Below are 23,027 nucleotides of genomic sequence, written 5' to 3' on the forward strand. Positions count from 1 at the left end.
TTTAATCTAATCAAACATTTTAATAGATGTAAATGTAAAATATAAATGAAATGATTGAGAATTTTTTTTTGATTCTATAATATATAAAACATAATATCATCAAATGACTTAAAATAATGTTCATAACTTTCTCAATAATAATGTTAATAACTTTCTCAATAATAATGTTCATAACTTTCTCAATTACAAGCAAAATAAGCTTAAAATTAACTTTGCCTTTTATTTATGTATATTCGGGAAACAATTATAACTTTTTAGGCCCCATCACTCTCAAATTATATATGAAAATTAACTTTCATTGAATTGGAGATTGCATAAACCAACACAAAAAATAAACTTATTCTTGATTTTCTATTTTTTTTAAAAGCAAAATATTCTTAGCGCTCCAAAAAAATATGGAGTGACCTCGCCTTTTCATCCAAACCAAAACACAAAAACAAAAAAAGATATGGAGCGACCGTTGTAGAAGAGATACCTAATTGTTGTCAACAACCAAGTATTGCTTTTTCCCACTCAGTAGTATTCAAGTCTTTCTTCTCAAGTACTTCAAATTTTAAATGTCCCAAAAAGTGACTAATTTTTTTTTTTTTTTAAATACAATTGACTCAGTAGTATTCAAGTCCTTCTTCTCAAGTACTTCAAATTTTAAATGTCCCAAAAAGTGACTAATTTTTTTTTAAAAAAAAATTCAATTGACTCAATAGTATTCAAGTCTTTCTTCTCAAGTACTTCAAATTTTAAATGTCCCAAAAAGTGACTAAATTTTTTTTTAAAAAAATACAATTGACTCAGTAGTATTCAAGTCCTTCTTCTCAAGTACTTCAAATTTTAAATGTCCCAAAAAGTGACTAATTTTTTTTTTTAAAAAAATACAATTGACTCAGTAGTATTCAAGTCTTTCTTCTCAAGTACTTCAAATTTTAAATGTCCCAAAAAGTGACTTAATTTTTTTAAAAAAAAATACAATTGACTCAGTAGTATTCAAGTCTTTCTTCTCAAGTACTTCAAATTTTGAATGTCACAAAAAGTGACTATTTTTTAAATAAAAAAATACAATTGACTCAGTAGTATTCAAGTCTTTCTTCTCAAGGACTTCAAATTCTAAATGTCCCAAAAAGTGACTATTTTTTTTTATTTTTTTTTATTTTATAATACAATTGACTCATTCTTGATTCAAACGATAGAAAAATTGATATAGGTCCACATTCCCATTGAGAAGTTGGTTTTAATCTTCGCAGTTGGTGACTTTGATACAAGTCCTTTGACTTTTGTGCAAATAGAATTACATTCATTTTTAAATACGGGAAAGAATTGTTTAGAGTGCTGCTATTTCCACCCCCTTGTCCTATTTCCCCACCCACCTTATCTTCAAAATTTTAAAAACAAAAAGGAAAATTAGGTATTAGACATAGATAACTTTACTTATTAGTATTTAAGACATTTGATATTTTGGTTTGGGTTTTAATACCTAGAAAAGAATTGTTATTTTGGATTAGGCCAAAAAGGAAGACCAGATTTGTTGACCCACCTTACATTAGTCCTTAAAAAGACAATTATACCCTTTTCATTTAAAAACCTAACCCAAATTCGTTAGTTTCTCAGATCTCTCTCTCTCTCTCTCTCTCTCTCTCTCTCTCTCTTCGCGTCTTCTCCCTTTCTCCTCCCCTGTGTTTCGACCGACACCGACAAAACCCCCCAGCCACTGTCACGTCGGCCACCCAGCCACCCGACTGGTCATGTTTTGACCGGCGTCGCACCCCAAGCCAGCTCCGACCTTCCTCCTGCCTCTGCTGCTGCTGTTTTGCCGGAAAACCCCGATTTTGATCGGATTGTTACTCGGTTTTCCAATCCCTCGATCTCTCTCCTCCGGCCCTCAAATCCTTCGATTGAGGTATGGTTTTCTAGCTAGTTTCCATTGTCGTCTTCATTTTTTTAAATAATTTTTTTGGTTTATTTGCCTCTGTTTGTTTGCAGTCCTATTTTTTTTGGCCTACTGCAAAATCTGACAATTATCATTTCTTTATCAGTAAAAAAAGAACAAGAAAAAAAATGGTATTTAAAAACCTTGAACCTGTTCGAGGCATTATGTGTTATGCTTCTTCTGTGGGGTTAAGTTGAAACTTTAACAGTCATGATTGTATTGGCTTTGATATCTTCCAACCACCAATTGCAAGTGCTTCTATGAATTCACAGCAGGATAGTTCTAACCTTTGTGCTTTTACTCTGGTTTTGATAGTTGGTGTTTCCCAAGGGTCTCAATTCAGCTCCAGGAAGGCCAAGGGTGGCTCCAAGTAGTCCGGTCATTTTCGATGTGAGTTTAGAATACGTACCAGGCCTTGAAATTGAGGAAGAGTAAGAGAACAGATACCTCCCTTCTTTAATTTATCTTTTCTTGGTTGTGCCATTTTTTTTTTCTTAACAGTGGAGCCACAAAGGAACCATGATGTAAGCACTTGCATTGAATATGCCAATTAATTCATCTTTTTCTGTTTCAAGGGTTTTCTCTTCAGTTTCTAATTTTCTTTAATACAAAGTTATAAAAAAATCTATTGTCATGTCTTCTCTTAACATTTGAAGCACAAAATAGACTAATCTTAGGACAGCGTGTTCTTTGCTTGCTATAGTTTGGGTAAGATCAAATATCAAGACTCTTCTGTACATTTCCCAGGAAAACCTGCTGTAGCAAATGGTTTCTCATATCTTTTCTTTTTTCTGTGTGGAGAACATTAATTAGGTTGCATTGACATTGACTAGACCTGATGGTTTGGTGGTTTTCAATACTTGGCTTTGACATCTTTGTGCATGCATCACTATCAGTTTGGTACATGCATTTGGTTCTGCATACCCACACTCTGAACTTTTCTTCTGCATTGCAGAAAACAAAAACTGCATTGCAGAAAATGGAAACTGCAATGCAGAAAACGGAATGTGCAATGCAAAAAACAGAAACATGAATAACCTATTTTACATTCTAGGTGGTTTTCAGTCTGATTCCCTCTCTCCCAACATGTTTTGAATAAAAAAAACTATTGTTTTGTTTTATTTAACTTTAGAGCTGAGCATTTTTGCCCAGGGTCAGCATTTCAGTTTCTATTTTTGTATTGCAGTTTCTCTTTATGCATCGCAGTTTCTGTTTCTACATCGCAGTTTCTATTTCACCATTGCAGTTTCTGTTTCTGCATCGCAGTTTCCATTTTAGTACTTTCATCTTGGTTCCTCCATTTTGCTTCTATAAATTTTATTTTATTTATATATATATATATATAATTGATATCTACATTGTATTTTTGTTGCAGTTTCTGCTTTTATTTGCAGTTTTTGTGTGAATATGTGGTGAAATGATTTTTTTATTTTATTTTTAAAACCGTTGATCGTTTATATAAATATTGTATAATTGAATAAATATTACAAAATCAAGTTTGGTGTAGTGGTTTGTGAGTGAGCCCTCTTCCTTTGAAGGTCAAGGTTCGAGTCCCTTTAATGACACAAAATCTTCTTTTTTTAAAAAAAAGTGAATAAGGGGCAACGAAGTTGGTCCCGTGCAGACGGTGGCGGTCGATGACAGCGGTTGCTGGCTGACAGCGCTGGAGTCCGGCGGCGAAAGGTGGTCGGAGGTGGCCAGTGGCGGTTGGTCGAAGGTGGCCGGTGGCAGCTGGTCGGAGGTGGCCGGTGGTGGGATTCCGGCAGTGGTGGCCGGCGGCGGTGGCCGGCAGTGGTGGCCGGCGGCGAGATTCCAGCGATGGTGGTTGGATAGATATGGACATGTGGCATAGTATGCTTGCCTTAGAAGGAGTGGCATTGTGTGTAATTTTGATATTTTTTAATGATATTTTTTTAAATTAGGTACCACATTTTGGTCTTTGGCCTTATGCTAATTAGATGAAATTGTATTTCCATCTTCCAAATTAGTAAACTATATTGTGGTTTAAAACTAAAGCTCCCAAAACAAAATTACCACTTTGTAAAATGACTTTGGACACCTTGTTTTATTTCTTGTAACCCACCTATTCTCCCCTCATCCCTGTCAAACACCACCCCCGGACCAAACTTGAAGCTCAGTTTGCAATCCCCACAGTACAAAGCCATTGACCCACAAAGAAGTTGTCGCAATTGATATTAGGGTTGGCAGAAAGGAAGAAATCAAAACTCAAATTGAACTTTTCAATGACACGTATCACCCTCCTCTGCACCATAAACTGAATCGCATACTGGGCTAATTTGTTTCTTTCCAAATCCAACTGCAACATTAATGCATGTATTACAAATGAACGACAAATTCTTTTTAAATATTTTTGTGAAACAAAAAATAAATAATTTTAAAGGAAGTAAAAAATTGAGTTAGGAATAATTCTTACTGCCAAGTAATCTACTCTCAGCCATGGAAACCATTATATATATATATATATATATATAATTATTCTATGTTTTTAGTAAGAATTCTGTTTAGTGTATGGGTAATGAGATTTGACGACATTGCACAACAATATTTATAGGTAGAGATGGTATATGTCTAGTTACAAGCCGGGCTGTCCAATGTCACATGTTGTTTTTCGGAAATTTTTCTGGAATTGTGATTGAAGAAAAGAATTGGAAGAAGAATAGGAAGAAGTCGTTGGGTTTGTTTGGGTTATTTTTTTAATTTTTTGTTTGATTTCTAGGTTTTACTTGAATTAATAATTAAAGGGTATTTTAGGAATAATGATGGGTGGAAAGATAGGATTGTGTTTTTTCAAATTTACATGGTGGGTGGGAAGATAAGGTGGGTGGGGAAATAGGACAAGGGGTGGAAATAGCAGCACTCATTGTTTATGACCATAATTAATTAACAAATTAAGTGCTTATGACCATAATGATTTTGGTAAATTAATTACATTGCCTTTTTTTCTTCTTTTAATTGCATCCATGATTTTGTATATCAACGCTTATATTTAACCGGGTACATTAAAAAAATTTACCTATATATATACATATATTAACATAAAGCACATTAGTTCAATAGTACCTATATATTAGGTACATAAAAACGTCATCACAAAAATAGAGTTGTTGCATACACAAAAATCTGTCCTAAAAAATCTGTCCTGAAAATAATGGAATTCTCTAGAATCAACCGTAAGTTGTGGCCGTAATCTCTTACCCAATGAGAACGTCATTACTTTTCTGTGGAAAAGAACCTTGTTTGACTTTTTCCATTTGGTCACCCAATACGTCAGCCCAGCGCAACAGCAGAACCCCAGTGTCCCCACCCCATGTCTTCCACATCTATATATAAACAGCTCTTCCCTTGCCTACTTTCACTCACCATCTCTCTAGCTCTCTCATACTTCTCCTCACTCTATTAATTAAATTCTCATAGAGTCATTTTCTCTCTTAGTTGCTTTGTGCTAGTTATATCTTGAGAGCAAAAATGGTGGTTTCTACAGAGCAAGAACACCCCAAAAAGGCCTTTGGATGGGCTGCTAGAGATTCATCTGGTGTTCTTTCTCCCTTCAAATTCTCAAGAAGGTTATTATTCTATATAACTTAATTTCCCATTCATTATTTGTTTGGTTTTTTACCATTTTTATTCCATTCCTAGATTTGTCTAAATGTGGTTCTTAAAAAGCACAATGATTCAATGAAATGAGGAAGATAAAAAAAAACAAACAAACTGGGATTTAAATTTGAATCAGTACCCGTTTGATTTTTATTTTTATTTTGTCTTAATCAGTAAAAATGATTTTGCGGCGGTAGAACCATTTAACATGTTATATTGACGGTGAAAAGCCGACACATATTACAAAAGAAGTCTAGGATTTATGCATGCTTTAATGTCAAGATCTGAGTTCTTGGTTTGTGTCTAAAATTGAATTGATTTGGTTGCAGAGAAACTGGAGAGAAAGATGTGTCATTCAAAGTGTTGTACTGTGGGATATGCCATTCGGACCTTCACATGGTGAAGAATGAATGGGGTTCTTCTACCTATCCTCTGGTCCCCGGGTACGTTGTCATATATCAAACATGACTTTAATTTACTTAGTTGTTGATTTTCTTTTGGGATATACCCCATGATTTTTAATTTAAGTGCTAATAACGATTTTTTAAATTTAAAAAGACCAAAGTTTGGCTCTTTAAAAAATAAACCGACACGCATAAGTACGATGTATGTTGCATTATTTGTGACTTTAGTTTAGTTTAGTTGTCATGTATCAGATATATGACTTTATTAGTATAAAGTTTTCTAACTTTTTTCTGAAAAACTTTTATTTTAGTAAATAATATTAGTATAAAGTCATAACAATTATTGCACCAGAATATAGGTAAAGAAAAAACAACCACCACTGGACCCCGGGACCACCACAAGTAAGATGTATGTTGCATTATTTGGTTGGTGACAACGAAAGGCAGGGCATGCCAAAAGAAAATTAAGAAAAATACTTGCTAGAATTATCACAAGTTTACAGTCAGACCAGAGCATTTACTGATAGTTGATGTGAATGTAAGTTAATTAGCTCAAGCTTTTCAATGAACGCATTCCTAAAAGTGAACTTATTTGGGGCAATGCAGGCATGAAATTGTTGGCGTAGTGACAGAGGTAGGAAGCAAAGTAGAAAAATTCAAAGTTGGAGACAAGGTAGGTGTTGGATGCATGGTGGGGTCTTGCCATTCTTGTGACAGTTGTGCCAACAACCTTGAAAATTACTGCCCCAAAATGATACTCACCTATGGTTCCAAGTACCTTGATGGAACCACCACATATGGCGGTTACTCCGATATCATGGTGGCCGACGAGCACTTCATCGTTCGTGTTCCGGACAGCCTACCTCTTGATGGAGCTGCTCCTCTCCTATGTGCTGGGATTACAACTTACAGCCCCTTGAGATATTTCGGACTTGACAAACCTGGTATGCATGTCGGTGTTGTTGGTCTAGGCGGTTTAGGGCATGTCGCCGTGAAGTTTGCCAAGGCTATGGGGGTTAAGGTTACAGTGATCAGCACCTCCCCTAATAAGAAGGAAGAAGCTATTGAACATCTCCATGCTGATTCATTTTTGGTCAGTCGTGACCAAGATCAAATGCAGGTGATTATTTGAATAATTACGTTGACCTTATATACTGGATTGTCACATGTGTAGGGTTTGTGGATTAATTTACTTTTGTTGATTTAATTTGTAGGCTGCCCTGGGCTCAATGGATGGCATCATCGACACGGTTTCTGCCATCCACCCTCTTTTGCCTTTGATTGGTTTGTTGAAGTCTCATGGAAAGCTTGTGATGGTTGGTGCACCAGAGAAGCCTCTTGAGCTTCCAGTTTTTCCTTTGCTCATGGGTAAGTGCTCCAGAAGTGTGCATTAATTTGAATTGGTTCATTGTGTACATATTAAAGTTGTTAACAAACATTTCAATTTGTTCTTCAATTAATATTATAGGAAGGAAGATAGTAGGCGGCAGTTGCATTGGAGGAATGAAGGAGACACAAGAGATGATTGACTTTGCAGCCAAACACAACATAACAGCTGACATCGAGGTTATCCCGATTGATTATCTGAACACTGCCATGGAGCGCCTTGTCAAAGCAGATGTCAGATACCGATTTGTTATCGACATCGGAAACACACTGAAGTCTAGCTCTTAAATTTTGTTAAGAGTTATCTAGTTTAGGTCAGCTGTGGTTTTACCTATTCTATAAGAGCATCCCATTATATATGTTGGGAGTCTAAGTAGTAACTGTTAGTCGTGTTGGTCATGGGATTGTTGTTCCATGTTTTCCTGCCCAGTTTGGTCTTGTACGTTCTATTTAAATTGTATTTTTTTTTCAGTCAATGGATTAAGTTCGAGTTCAATTTCCAGCCACTACTTTCTTGGTTCTTCTACTAGTTTTCTTTATTGACTTGTCATGTGAAAATTATAAATTTAGAGAACAACTTGGTACACAGGACAGGATGGATTTTAAATAAATAAATGAAATGGCAAGTATATATATGTGTTGAAATTAATACACATTTGTGCAAAAAAATATATAAAAATTAAGAAGCTTGAACATGATTGATAGACATATTTGAGAAATGTGTGGAGAAATCTAAAATGCTTTGAGATGAGTCATTGTCCATTCTTTCTTTGCTTTTTGCTTTTAGCCAAGTCAGACTTGGAGTTTTGACAGGTTTGAGATGGTTTCCACCATCATATGAGATCAATCCTTCCGGATAATTTTGGATGCTTTAAACATCATCACCAAGAGAGGGGCCTTGCAGTGGATTTGTGATGGTTTGCTCTGTACTTTTTGTACAGCAGGAGCAAAGTCTAGCAGAAGCCATGGGAGTATGCCTTCCTCCGGTGTTGTTGTTGGCTTTCTCTGCGTTGCGTGACTCCTCTCCTCCTGCGGCTGTCCCCCTTTTTTTTCCTTCAGCACTATCGTGCGATCTCTGCAGCCTGCCGGCTGCCTTCCCCCCCCCCCCCAACCCCCCTTTTTCTCCCAGCCATTTACCCCCTTTTTATAGACCTTGATGTGAGGAATTTGAGTTGGAGTCAACAATCACCTCTTAGATGCCCTGCTTATCCTTTAGTGTTTGATACTTGGCAAACACTTATATCTTTTTTGATAAACCTGCAAAGGAGGAATATTTCAATCCCATCCGAATAAATTTGTATGGCTGGAATTATATTCATTTGTTATTTTATAATGGTCAGCCACCTTTTTTTTGCACTTATCATTTTAGATTAGGTAAGGTTCGTAGGATGTGGGCTTTGACCAATAGAAACTTGGCAAAAGAAATAAATTTTGTGAATTTTTTTGGTTCAACAAGCACAATGTAATATGTTAGATTTTGATTACGCGAAATTGATATGTTTTATTCTGATATTTTAATTCTTATATGAGGTTTTGGTCTTTTCTTATTTGTAATTTTTTGTACGCATGGAAGGGTTGGTAATTTCTGACAAAATTTGAAAAATGGGTCTCGTTTAATTAGGTTTTTGTTTTTAGTTGTTTTAAAATCGGATAAGCAATCCAAATCGATCGGCTAAACTAGTTTAACGCTCTGTACTAAAATCCGAAACAAGTGCTTTAGTAAACCGAACCGCCCTATATGTTTTTTTATTTTTATTTTTTTACACACTCTTACCTTTTTCGTTTGGTTATATTGTTGAGAGTATTTGTCCCACATTGAAAAGTTAAGGGACCAAGCCTATGTTTATAAAGAGTTGGGCTACTCCCCCCAAAACCAATTGGTTGTTTGTCCCACATTGAAAAGTTAAGGGACCTAGCCTGGATTTATAAGGAGTTGGGCTACTACCCCCATTGCCAATTGGTTTTGGGGTGGAACCTCAACTTCCTTAATGGTATCAGAGCAAGGCTTCACGTGTTGGGCCCAATGGCCTAAAAAAAATAACATTGAAGTAAAGATATTTTTTTAAAAAAACCTAATCAAGCATAAGCAATCTTTTTATTTTCATATGACCAGATTTTGTTTCTGTCTTTTTTCTATTTTTATTTTTCTATTTGTTTCTGGTTGTGCTTAGCTTGTACTACTCATGGGACGCTTGCATGCAACAATTTAATATATTCTTTTTGATCATTTTATATTATAGTAAATTAGTAATTTAATAAATAATTTGATAGTAGAATGTATTCAATTAATTTTAATGTTCATTTAAGAGCACTTAATATTATATGTATGTGGGCCATTTGTTATAAATATTGCATCAAACTTCACAAACAACAACCATATTTTGACATTCACACCCAAATTCAAACTCATGACAACCGACGTTAACCAATGCACATATATCCATTTGACAAATGCTTTTTGATATTATTTCTCCACTCCAAAACAAAAATCACTGTATGATTTTCAATTTCTTGTGGTCTCGAATAACGCGCGCACGTATATGGACTGTGGCCATTGAAAAAAGGTTGTCGTATCATACAAGGAAAAGGACTATACATATACACCATGCATAATGTATATTCACATTTTAGCCTACCACTATGCATAATGTAACTAATGTCTGGCTGGATGCATCAATACTGACCATAGATTAGTTTGTTATGTTTTATATTCTTACACTAAATATCTACATGATACGAAAATCCTTCCGAGATCATTTAAGATGTTTCCGTGGAGGATTGCTTGTAATATTTGTTTTGCTAATGTTACATCACCTCTTTAAATATTTAAAATAATAATAATAATAATAATCATGCGTTACCGAAAAAAAGTCATCACCTAAGCAATGAGTCTTTGCATTTAGAATTTACGCTTTTTTTTTTTCTGCATATATCTTCATCTGGACCCTTACAATAATCTAATGACTTAAAAAATAACACATCAAAATTAACATAAACTGTAGTTTTTAAAATAAAAAAAAAAAACTAACGTTACCCATTTATCTCTCTATCTCTCTGTATCTCTCTCCCCTTTCTCTCCTCCCTCTCTTCAGCTCTCCCATTTCCCAATTTTCCCAGGAATCTCTACTACTCAACACTAGTTCAAAACCCAAATCAAAATCCCAAAAATATCAAACTATATCTCAAATACATGGATGCTTTTTTCTCACTTGGAATTTGATTCAACCATGTCATAATTGAATTTGCTAACGACAGCAAGAATCCAGTAATTAAGTTTCTGAAATTTCATTGAAATTTTTTTAAATTGGAATTTGTTTTAGATATAATTTTATATTGAATTTTGAACACTTGAGGGGATGTGGGAATTGGGATTTGGGAGACACAAGATACAGAGAAAATAGGAGAGGTTTAGGAGCTAGGGGTCTCATGGCTTTGGTTATTGTATTTTGGTTGTTTTTACCTTTTCTGTGCCGAGCTATGTTCTTCCTAGACCTGTCTTTGGGTTCTAGTTGGTGTTCTTGGCACTTTTGTAGTTCTGAGGTAATGTACCTGGGTTTGGCTTTGCTTTCTATTACGGTTGGTTTTCAGATGGAAAGGATCAGAGTCATATGGAACCCTAATTTCAATTCAAAAACAATTTGGAGCGAAAATTCCTTTCTAATTCTGTTACAAAAAATTTCGGAATTTCAACATCCATTTCAATTTGGAAAACTCGGAATTTTCAGAAAATTTCAAAACTTACATATTTCGGAATATTTTTGGAAAAATTTCGGAAAATAGTTGAACATTTTAAGCATGTCCAAAGATTTAAAAGGTTAAAATTGGCTTAAAATTGAAAAAAAATACAAAAAGCTTGAAAAAGTATTATATGTTATTACTTAGATGTTCTTATCCTTTCTGAAATTACTTGACAATGTCTATTTGGTCATTAAGCCATATCTAGTTCAACATAAAATTAGTCTTACATATATGTAATCTAAGCTTGAAACCCTAATATATTTCGGAATTTGGAAGTTTTAGGAATCTTGTGATACATTCCAAATTCAAAAAAAAAATTTCTTCAGAATTTTTAGATTTCAGAACTTTTAGAGGTTTGAATCGATATGGACTAGCCAAAGTCGGAAATTTTTGAATCAAAATTTCCAATCCAACTTGCACCCTTACTTTCTATAAGAGATTGCTATTTGACGCCCAAAAAAAAAAGAGGAGAAACGAGGAGGAGAGGGAGAAGAGAGATGATGGAAGGAAACGACAACGTAACATCACTATAGAATCATAAAATAATAAAATAATAAAAACTAAATTGTATTATGTTGCTAACATGTCATGTATGAAACCATACGTTGGATCATTAGAATAGCCTGGATGAAGCGAAATACGGGAAATGCGTGGGCTCTAAATGTAGAGGCTCGGGATCCTGACGATATATGTGTCAATGTGTCTCTTTGGTATCCTCTTACTTTATATATATATATATATATATATTGAATTGCATTCATAATTCAACCAAAAAATCTACTGGCCATAAAAGGCCAATACAAACTAGTCACAAAGGGCCATTACAATTACGAAGAAATAAAACATTAAGATGAAGACAATTTGGTGCACCTCCACCAACGATCATGCATGACTGAAGAAACTTTGGCATAGGCATCCCAACTAAGATTGTAAACTCATAACAATCAAAAAGCTCTCACAAAAGAGAGGTGAAAACTACAAACAAAATCCTAAGAGAGTTTATGTGACTTATTCTAAAGATAAAGAAACTAAACCAGCTAGACTGCAACCCCGTTATCACAAAGCCAACCTACTATTCACAAGCACCAAATGATAACAAATTCGCACCAATAGACTCTCCTCTTTGGCAAATAGAGTTGATAACCAAAAGAGGATAGATCCGCAAAGATCTGTTATAATTACTCCATCATAAACGAGCTAATGAAAAGAGAGGGGGACAATGCGGGAGGGGGAAGCAAAGAGGATAGGAAGGGGATGGGTTGGAGACGAGAGGAAAAAGAAATGAAGATGGGACAAAAAAACATGGTAGTCACCACCCCAAAAGGGGTGGCGGCTAGGAGTTTTCTCTCTTAGGTTTTCTTGCTTTTTGTGTGAGTAACATCAACTTGAATGGACGAAAAATCAAAGTGTTATCCTCTCACTTAAATGAGATTAGGGGTGTGCATCGGTTTGAAACCAATGTATTTTAGCTAATTCGCATTTGATCCATTGTAAATTGAATTATGAGTTTTCCAATCCAATCCAATCGGATTAGAAGTTTAAATCCAATTGATATTGGATTGAATGATCTATTTTCATAATAAAAAAGATAATAATGAAATATGAAATATTTATCGTCATGTTTAATCTAATCAAACATTTTAATAGATGTAAATGTAAAATATAAATGAAATGGTTGAGAAATTTTTTTGATTCTATAATATATAAAACATAATATCATCAAATGACTTAGAATAATGTTCATAACTTTCTCAATTATAAGCAAAATAAGCTTAAAATTAACTTTGTCTTTTATTTATTTATATTCGGGAAAAAATTATAACTTTTTAGGCCCCATCACTCTTAAATTATATATGAAAATTAACTTTCAGTGTTGAATTGGAGATTGAATAAACCAACACAAAAAATAAACTTATTCTTGATTTTCTTTTTTTTTTAAAAGCAAAATATTCTTAGCGCTCCAAAAAAATATGGAGTAACTGTCACGCCCTGGATTTGGGGATAGGTAGAAACCCCGCGCCCGATGAGTGAGAAAATAAAAAGTAAAATAAAATAAATAGAAGTCGAAACAGGGTTTAAAATAAAATTTTCTTATAAAAATAGCTCCCAAAATCTTACAACTTTACAATTAATAAATAAAGCTCTATCACTCTCACCTAATTCAGTCTCAACTGGTTTAGTCCTTGTCTTGCCCACTAATTCATCTGAAAAATTAAACAGGGTGAGGGGTGAGCAACCACCGCTCAGTAGGGACATGAGACCTTACCACAGTAGATTGATATAACCAAATTAAGTGACATACAATCACACAGCCAAATATCACATTATTAATAATAATGCATGAATACTCTTCATTTAATCCCATTAATTCATATAACTGGACAAGTAGACCTGCACGTCCCATACCATGCATATACCACTTGGTCCCGAATGCCCATTTATATGAACTAACACCCATTTCAATCATCCCATAATTTCCCTTTTGTTAGTCATCTTGTCTAACTCCCTTTCGCCAGTCCCGAATCACCCAATAAAAACCTGTCTGCCGCGCAAATCTCACGGCCTGGAGTTCCGGGCCGAGGGGATGTGCGTTGACACGCGGTTTCCTGCTTTTGGGTGCGGTGCGGTTGTGCGCGGGCGTGCCAGCACGGTCTACCGTGCGTCGATGTGTTGACGAGTGTTGGATGGATAAGTGGTGCGCTTGTTTGAACTTGTCTTCCTAATCAAACGATTGTAGCCGAGAGAGGAACTGGTCTCGGCTGTTAGGTTCACGGCCTGAACTACAAGGCCGTTGAGTGATGGTGTTGATGGTGGGTTTAGGGCGGTGCTCCGGCGCGCTGCTCAGGGAGCGACGGTCGTGTGATATATGGGGTGAGTGAACGGACAACAAGGATGGTGCTCCGGCGCCTTGAAAATCAAGGGTCGTATGATATATTGATGAATGGATTTTTCTTACAATCTAACACTACTCCTAGGAAAGCAAGTAAAGATATTGAAAGTGCATTACAGGAAAAAATAAGTTGCTCCGTGGGAGGCTTTGTTTTGGTGTTGAACCTTTTGAATGTAGCTCGAGTCTTGTATTTATAGGAAGAGTCCCTGGATGAGTAATTGAGGCTGAATTTGCGCATAGTGGAGTCTGATTAGCGCAAGTGGGTGTCCAATCGACATTTGGGATCGTGAAGTATGGTGGTGTGACCCCAGAAATCCCGGTGAATCTCGGCCGCCGCTCTTGATCGTGGGTTCTGAGCTTCTGGCCGTGGAGACGCATTTATGGCCTGGATAGCTGTTGAACCAATATCTCAGGCTGTCAGAATTTTTGTGAGAATGTCCACGTCTAATCACTCTGATCCTCATCACCAAATCCTGACTTCAGTCACTTCCCACCTTCCCTCATGCATTAAATGCTTCTTTGTGGCCAATGGGTTTGCTGCATTAAACAGGCACTACTTCATTAAATGAAGCCTGGGACCCTGCTGTCACGTGATGATTTGCTTTTAATGCCTTGACCGTGATTTTGTTCAGCTTCGGCCTCAGCCTGCGCTTGAGGCCGAGATGATCATGCCTTAGCATTTCTTCTTTTATCTTTAGGAAGGCGAAGTACCCTGGCGAAACACTGCGTTTCAGTTTTCATGAACAAGTGCCAGGGCCGAGAGAAGGGGCTCCTTCGGCCAGCTTATGGCCGTGATTTATCAGGCACAAACAAAACCATGTGCACTGTGGGATCCCTGAGACTTTGTACCTGCCAAGAGTTAGACTCAACTACTCAAAAGACTATTTCCATTACCCTCTTTTCCATCATTATTTTCTCAATCCAACATCTCCAACTAATTTCCATGACATGATATAGTTCTTCTTTTCACATGTCTCATAAAAACAATATTGTCATTTAAATATCACCAATGTACATATAATCATGCCAACATTAATTAAATAATTAACAACACGTAAACACCTAATATCAAGAACATTATAATATCAAGAACATCCATCAAGTTATAATATCACGCATAATATAGAGCTCACAAAATTTAATTAAATCAATCCCCGTAAAAGGCCCCCAAGAAACCCCTACCTTGACACCGAAGCTTTTGCTAGAAATGTAAGGTGTTTTTCCTAATTTTTGTCCGCATTCACACTCACACTCCTCTCTCTAGTATTTTACCTCCTTTCTTTCTTGTTCCTTTTTCTTATTGACAACATAGGGGAGAGGCTTTATTTATACCTTTACAAAACTTGGGCATGAAGTAAGAATAGATGTATGGATAAGCTTGATGACTAAGGATGAATATGAATATAGGAAGATAGAATCAAGATATTTATTAACTAACTAATTTCTTACAGGAGCTGTCAAAACACACAAGCTCTGACTTTAAAACAATGACACATATATAGGTGACAAGGATGAACTATGCATGTGCCTAACCACACGTCCACTCTACCTTAAGATGATTAAAACTCATATATACATAATATTTACCATGTCAATCCTTTTGTCCAAGTTAAGTTGCTCAGAAAGATAAAATAGATTTTTTCAGCTATTTAATACACAAGATGTGAATAACACAATTCTAACAATTGAATATTATTATAAATATATACAATTATATAAGTTAAATACGCAAGAAATATCTAAGGTTTTAGAGAAAAACAAAAAAATAATAAAATAATTTATAGTTATTTAAACGAACGTATATATATATTTACCAAGTATATATAATTTTTAGAATAGCATTGTAAACGTAAAACAGTACATAAATATAAATGTTTAGTCTTTTTTTTAAAAACTTTTAAGAACATGGATTCTCACAGTAACCTCGCCTTTTCATCCAAACCAAAACACAAAAACAAAAAAAGATATGGAGCGACCGTTGTGGAAGAGATACCTAATTGTTGTCAACAACCAAGTATTGCTTTTTCCCGATATCTCCAGAAAGTAGTATTCAAGTCTTTCTTCTTAAGTACTTCAAATTCTAAATGTCCCATAAAGTGACTAAAATTCTGTTTTTAATACAATTGACTCATTTTTTTTTATGGAAATGACAGAAAAGTTGACATAGATCCACATTCTCATTGAGAAGTTGGTTTTAATCTTCGGAGTTGGTGACTTTGATACAAGTCCTTTAACTTTTGTGCCAATAGAATTACATTCATTTTTAAATACGGAAAAGAATTGTTTATGACCATAATTAATTAACAAATTAAGTGCTTATGACCATAATGATTTTGGTATATTAATTACGTTGCCTTTTTTTTCTTCTTTTAATTGCATCCATGAATTTTTATATTAACGCTTATATTTAACCAGATACATTAAAAAAATTTACCTATATATATATACATTATTAACATAAAGCACATTATCTATTATCAAAAAAATAAAAAAAAATAAAGCACATTAGCTCATAGTACCTATATATTAGGTACATAAAAACGTCATCACAAAAAGGAAAATGTTTGGGAGACCAACTTGGGATACCAACTTGTGTGCCAACTCTCTAATAGAGTGTGAGACCAGGGACGGACCCATTCCCAGGCTAACCTGGGCTATAGCCCAGGTGTCTTAATTTGTTTTAGCCTATAGCAATACTCCCAGCCTACCCAAGCAAACCCCACACACCCTCTTGCGCAGAAAACATCCCTTTGCTAATGCAAGGGGAGAAATAAAAAAACATGAAGAAAGAGCCAATCATCCCTGCTACACGCCAATCAACCATGCCCTTCAATGCTTAATTAAAGCAAACCAAATTAATCTTCAATTATTAATCTTCTTTTATTGTCTTAATTTGTTGATGTTGAAATTTGGGGACTTTTTAGAGTTTATGAAGTATCAATTAGGGATTTACAATTTTTTATTTAAAAAAAATTCTATGTAATTTTTTTTTTTTTCGGCTTGGCCAAAACATTTGATTGTACAGATTTTGTAATTAAAAATAAACAAATGACAGTAGGTCAACCCCTTATAGTCCCCTAAAATTCCAATATATTTTTAATTGTAATCATTCATGTTTTACGCCATAAAACTTTAATCCTAAAAATTTCTACATTTTTGGAAAGAAAAAAATAGCTTCTACATTTGTAATTGTTTAATTAGTATGAGTTTATTTCTTTTGTTGGTTAGTGTGAGTTTTAGTTTTGGTTAATTAATATACGTTTTGTGTTTTTAAAAAAATTGGAAATTTGTATACATCGATCCCATTGATTATGTTCCTCCCTTCAAAGCTTGTACGTAAGGTAAATTTAGCCCACCCTAATTTGAAATCATGGGTCCGTCCCTGTGTGAGACCCATTGTATTGGTGAGTTCCACCTCTATTAGAGAGTTGGTACACAAGTTGGTATCCAAAGTTGGTCTCCCTAGCATGACTCAAAAAGGTGGTCTCACAAAAATAGAGTTGTTGCATACATAAAAATCTGTCCTAAACCGTCATACCTGAAAATAATGGAATTCTCTAGAATCAACCATGAGTTGTGGTCGTAATCTCTTACCGAATGAGAAGAAAAGTACCTTGTTTGACTTCTTCTTGGAAAAGTACCTTGTTTGACTTTTTCCATTTGCTCACCCAATACGTCAGCCCAGTGCAACAGCAGAACCCCAGTGTCCCCACCCCATGTCTTCCACAACTATATATAAACAGCTCTTCCCTTGCCTACTCTTTCACTCACCATCTCTCTAGCTCTCTCATACTTTCTTCTCACTCTATTAATTAAATTCTCATACAGTCATTTTCTCTCTTAGTTGCTTTGTGCTAGTTATATCTTGAGAGCAAAAATGGTGGTTTCTACAGAGCAAGAACACCCCAAAAAGGCCTTTGGATGGGCTGCTAGAGATTCATCTGGTGTTCTTTCTCCCTTCAAATTCTCAAGAAGGTTATTATTCTATATAACTTAATTTCCCATTCATTTTTTGTTTGGTTTTTTACCATTTTTATTCCATTCCTAGATTTGTCTAAATGTGGTTCTTAAAAAGCACAATGATATTCAATGAAATGAGGAAGATAAAAAAACAAACAAACTGGGATTTAAATTTGAATCAGTACCCGTTTGATTTTTTATTTTTTTTGTCTTAATCAGTAAAAATGATTTTGCAGCTGTAACACCATGTAACATGTTATATTGACGGTGAAAAACCGACACATATTACAAAAGAAGTCTACGATTTATGCATGCTTTAATGTCAAGATCTGAGTTCTTGGTTTGTGTCTAAAATTGAATTGATTTGGTTGCAGAGAAACTGGAGAGAAAGATGTGTCATTCAAAGTGTTGTACTGTGGGATATGCCATTCGGACCTTCACATGGTGAAGAATGAATGGGGTTCTTCTACCTATCCTCTGGTCCCCGGGTACGTTGTCATATATCAAACATGATTTTTAATTTAAGTGCTAATAACGATTTTTTTAATTTAAAAAGATCAAAGTTTGGCTCTTTAAAAAATAAACCGACATGCATAAGTACGATGTATGTTGCATTTGTCCTAAACGCATGGGTCTTTTTCTCAATATATGTTTTTTTTATGACTTTAGTTTAGTTTAGTTGTCATGTATCAGATATATGACTTTATTTGTATAAAGTTTTCTAACTTTTTTCTGGAAAAACATTTATTTTAGTAAATATTATTTTTTCGAGTCATAACAATTATTGCACCAGATAATGAAAAAACAAACACCACAAACCAAGGTGATTGGTGTGAGTGGTTCGGCACTCTCATTCCTTAAGAGAGGTCAGGGGTTCGATCTCTGCTCTCGTATGGAGTTATCACTTTGGCCAGCACTTTACCCCTTACGGGCCGACCCGGTGTGAGCGGGGATTAGTCTGGGTTGTGGTTAAGGCTTAAAGGTGCCACCCATAGTTGGGGCCTATTCAGGACCACCTCGTGGTTCAGACAAAAAAAAAACAAACAAAAAACAACCACCACAGGACCCCGGGTCCCAGCTATCGAGCAGGGCCTTATTTGGTTGGTGGCAACGAAAGACAGGGCATGCCAAAAGAAAATTAAGAAAAATACTTGCTAGAATTATCACAAGTTTACAGTCAGACCAGAGCATTTACTGATAGTTGATGTGAATGTAAGTTAATTAGCTCAAGCTTTTCAATGAACGCATTCCTAAAAGTGAACTTATTTGGGGCAATGCAGGCATGAAATTGTTGGCGTTGTGACAGAGGTAGGAAGCAAAGTAGAAAAATTCAAAGTTGGAGACAAGGTAGGTGTTGGATGCTTGGTGGGGTCTTGCCATTCTTGTGACAGTTGTGCCAACAACCTTGAGAATTACTGCCCCAAAATGATACTCACCTATGGTTCCAAGTACCTTGACGGAACCACCACATATGGTGGTTACTCCGATATCATGGTGGCCGACGAACACTTCATCGTTCGTGTTCCGGACACACTACCTCTTGATGGAGCTGCTCCTCTCCTATGTGCTGGGATTACAACTTACAGCCCCTTGAGATATTTCGGACTTGACAAACCTGGTATGCATGTCGGTGTTGTTGGTCTAGGCGGTTTAGGGCATGTCGCCGTGAAGTTTGCCAAGGCTATGGGGGTTAAGGTTACAGTGATCAGCACCTCCCCTAATAAGAAGGAAGAAGCTATTGAACATCTCCATGCTGATTCATTTTTGGTCAGTCGTGACCAAGATCAAATGCAGGTGATTATTTGAATAATTACGTTGACCTTATATACTGGATTGTCACATGTGTAGGGTTTGTGGATTAATTTACTTTTGTTGATTTAATTTGTAGGCTGCCCTGGGCTCAATGGATGGCATCATCGACACGGTTTCTGCCGTCCACCCTCTTTTGCCTTTGATTGGTTTGTTGAAGTCTCATGGAAAGCTTGTGATGGTTGGTGCACCAGAGAAGCCTCTTGAGCTTCCAGTTTTTCCTTTGCTCATGGGTAAGTGCTCCAGAAGTGTGCATTAATTTGAATTGGTTCATTGTGTATGTATTAAAGTTGTTAACAAACATTTCAATTTGTTCTTCAATTAAATTTGTAGGAAGGAAGATAGTAGGCGGCAGTTTAATTGGAGGAATGAAGGAGACACAAGAGATGATTGACTTTGCAGCCAAACACAACATAACAGCTGACATCGAGGTTATCCCGATTGATTATCTAAACACTGCCATGGAGCGCCTTGTCAAAGCAGATGTCAAATACCGATTTGTTATCGACATCGGAAACACACTGAAGTCTAGCTCTTAAATTTTGTTAAGAGTTATCTAGTTTAGGAGGTCAGCTGTGGTTTTACCTATTCTATAAGAGCATCCCATTATATATGTTGGGAGTCTAAGTAGTAACTGTTAGTCGTGTTGGTCATGGGATTGTTGTTCCATGTTTTCCTGCCCAGTTTGGTCTTGTACGTTCTATTTAAATTGTATTTTTTTTCAGTCAATGAATTAAGTTCGAGTTCAGTTTCCAGCAACTACTTTCTTGGTTCTTCTACTAGTTTTCTTTATTGACTTGTCATGTGAAAATTATAAATTTAGAGAACTTGGTACACAGGACAGGATGGATTTTAAATAAATAAATGAAATGGCAAGTATATATATGTGTTGAAATTAATACACATTTGTGCAAAAAAATATATAAAAATCAAGAAGGCTGAACATGATTGATAGACATGTTTGAGAAATGTGTGGAGAAATCTAAAATGTTTTGAGATGAGCCTAAATTATTGGAGAAGCTTACATAGGTCGGCAAAACCAAAGTGAAGAATGAAGATTATTCTAGAGATAGCCACACATATGTGGCTGAAAATGACTTTGGAAAAGTCGGTTACTGTGCAACCGACCTTTCCAAGCAAAACTGCCGACTTTAGCATCCCTATATATAAGCTAGCAACCTACTTATGTAATAATCAAGCAAGAAAAAAATCTGAAAACTACCAAGCTGTCTTGTATCCCACTAATTCTCTAAAAGCTTTGTAACTTTTCTTCTTCATTCAAATAAAATTACCTTGTTACTCTTTCAAAAAAAATTCCATTTCACATAAATCCATTGTCCTAAGTACTAAAACCAACCATTCTCTAAATCCCTTCTCCTTTAAACTAACAGTGGTACCAGAGCTTGTTCCAATCAACCTTGGGCGTTGGTTCACTCTAGTCCTCCATCATGTCTACCATGAGCCAGAACTCTTACCCTCTTCCTATTTTGACTGGAGAAAACTATGACTTCCGAAGTATTAAAATGAAGACCTATTTTATGTCTCAAGATTTATGAGACATAGTTGATAGTGACTTCAATAATCCAGAAAATCCAAACCGTGGAACAATTGAGGCAACTAAATAAGGATCAACAAAAAGATGCAAATGCCTTATGCACCCTGCAACAAGCCTTGCATGATACGATTTTTCCAAGAATCATGGGAGCCACAACTACAAGGGAAGCATGGAATACCTTAAAGGAGGAATTTCAAGGCCATGCCAAGGTACGTGCAGTTAAACTACAAACTTTGAGAAGAGAGTTTGAAAACATTAAAATGAAGGATTCTGAGACCACACAAGACTATTATGGTAAAATAAAAATAAAAATAAATCAATTAAGAGCCTATGGAGAAAATATTAATGATTCAAGAATTTATAGAAAAAATACTTATAAGTCTTCCTACTAAGTATGATCCTTTAGTTACTGCCATTGAACAGACAAAAGATTTAACTAGTCTGTCAGTGACATAACTAATGGACTCTCTTGAAGCATATGAGAAAAGACTGAGCAGGCGAAATAAAAATTCAGTTGAAAGCACCTTTCAGTCAAAACTAAATTTAAGGTCTCAGAAAACTAAAGAAGGGGAAAGGAAATTTGGAGAAAGTTCTAGAAGAGAAGATTATAAATCCAATAAGAATTGGGGAAATGAAAAAGAAATAAAGGAAAGAAAAAACTATCCTCCCTGCGAGGTGTGTAAAAATACAAACCAGCTAGAAAAATATTGTTGGTTCCGTGGCAAGCCCAAATGTGTTTGATGCTCATCAAGCTACACCAGAAGGAACCAAAAAGAAATGGTATATTGACAGCGGTTGTAGTAACCACATGACTAGAGATGAAAGCATCTTCTCCAACATAGACAAGTCCATAAAATCCCAAGCAAAACTGAGAAATGGAACACTGGTGGAGACCAAAGGAAAAGGTACAATCTCTATCCAACTAATAAAGGAACTGAATATATTAAAGATGTTCTACTAGTACCTAGCCTGGAGCATAATCTATTAAGTGTTGGACAAATGATTGAAAATGGATACTCTCTGCACTTTTCTAGAGACTCTTGCACAATATTCGATAAAAGAAATAAAAATCACATAATAACAAAAGTAAGGATGGAAAATAGAAATTTTACCATCAAATGGCAATTTGTAAAAGCCATGGCCATGAAAGCAAAAGTAGAAGATTCATGGTTATGGCATAGAAGATTTGGCCATTTTAATTTTTATGCACTAAACACTCTTTATCAAAAGAATATGATGAGAGACCTTCCAAACATAAAAGAGATCCATGATGTCTGTGAAGGTTGCCAACTTGGCAAACAACATCGACAAGCATTTCCATATGGAAAGGCTTGGAGAGCTAAGGCCTTGTTGGAGCTTGTTCACACAAACGTTCGTGGACCTATGAGGACTCCATCTTTTGATAACAACAGGTACTTTATCATGTTCATAAATGACTATACTAGAATGACATGGGTTTGTTTTCTATGAGAAAGATCAGAAGTATTTAATATCTCCAAAAAATTCAAAACCCATGTCGAAAAACAAAGTGGCCACTATATTAAAGCACTAAGAAGTGATAGAGGAAAAAAATATACTTCTAAAGAATTCAACAAATTTTGTGAAGATGAAGAAGTAGAGCATCAACTAACAGTTGGCTATGCTCCTAAACAAAATGGAGTCTCAGAGAGAAAAAATAGAACTGTCATGGAGATGGCAAGATCCATGATATTTGAAAAAGGCTTGCCAAACACAGTATGGGCAGAAGCT

At 35.5% G+C, this 23,027-nt stretch overlaps 2 protein-coding genes and 1 long non-coding RNA gene across 3 annotated transcripts; all 3 read left to right on the forward strand.

Moving 5' to 3' along the window:
* The first annotated feature begins 1,605 nt into the window (after positions 1-1,605).
* LOC148293638 (uncharacterized) lies at positions 1,606-3,941 on the forward strand. Its single transcript, XR_015836755.1, has 3 exons — positions 1,606-1,891; positions 2,237-2,352; positions 3,513-3,941. It is a non-coding gene; the product is annotated as an uncharacterized LOC148293638 (long non-coding RNA).
* Positions 3,942-5,286: 1,345 nt separating this feature from the next.
* On the forward strand, positions 5,287-7,832 carry LOC110744606 (putative mannitol dehydrogenase). The gene is made up of 5 exons (XM_088255152.1): positions 5,287-5,505; positions 5,866-5,979; positions 6,547-7,060; positions 7,155-7,308; positions 7,409-7,832. The coding sequence occupies exons 1-5, from the start codon at positions 5,408-5,410 to the stop codon at positions 7,612-7,614; spliced, it is 1,086 nt and encodes a 361-aa protein (XP_088111278.1). The 5' UTR covers positions 5,287-5,407; the 3' UTR covers positions 7,615-7,832.
* Positions 7,833-17,734: 9,902 nt separating this feature from the next.
* On the forward strand, positions 17,735-20,478 carry LOC110773885 (putative mannitol dehydrogenase). The gene is made up of 5 exons (XM_021978401.2): positions 17,735-17,929; positions 18,289-18,402; positions 19,195-19,708; positions 19,803-19,956; positions 20,057-20,478. The coding sequence occupies exons 1-5, from the start codon at positions 17,832-17,834 to the stop codon at positions 20,260-20,262; spliced, it is 1,086 nt and encodes a 361-aa protein (XP_021834093.2). The 5' UTR covers positions 17,735-17,831; the 3' UTR covers positions 20,263-20,478.
* Positions 20,479-23,027: the final 2,549 nt, after the last annotated feature.

This window comes from Prunus avium, chromosome 6, assembly GCF_965620075.1.
Source record: "Prunus avium chromosome 6, drPruAviu1.hap1.1, whole genome shotgun sequence".
NCBI lineage: Eukaryota > Viridiplantae > Streptophyta > Magnoliopsida > Rosales > Rosaceae > Prunus > Prunus avium.

Excerpts from the sequence above, each read along its gene's own strand:
- LOC110744606 (XM_088255152.1), top strand. The coding sequence starts at position 5,408 with ATGGTGGTTTCTACAGAGCAAGAACACCCCAAAAAGGCCTTTGGATGG. Across the intron at positions 5,506-5,865 it reads CCCTTCAAATTCTCAAGAAG|AGAAACTGGAGAGAAAGATG; the intron begins GTTATTATTCTA and ends ATTTGGTTGCAG. Across the intron at positions 5,980-6,546 it reads ACCTATCCTCTGGTCCCCGG|GCATGAAATTGTTGGCGTAG; the intron begins GTACGTTGTCAT and ends GGGGCAATGCAG.
- LOC110773885 (XM_021978401.2), top strand. The coding sequence starts at position 17,832 with ATGGTGGTTTCTACAGAGCAAGAACACCCCAAAAAGGCCTTTGGATGG. Across the intron at positions 17,930-18,288 it reads CCCTTCAAATTCTCAAGAAG|AGAAACTGGAGAGAAAGATG; the intron begins GTTATTATTCTA and ends ATTTGGTTGCAG. Across the intron at positions 19,957-20,056 it reads AGTTTTTCCTTTGCTCATGG|GAAGGAAGATAGTAGGCGGC; the intron begins GTAAGTGCTCCA and ends TTAAATTTGTAG.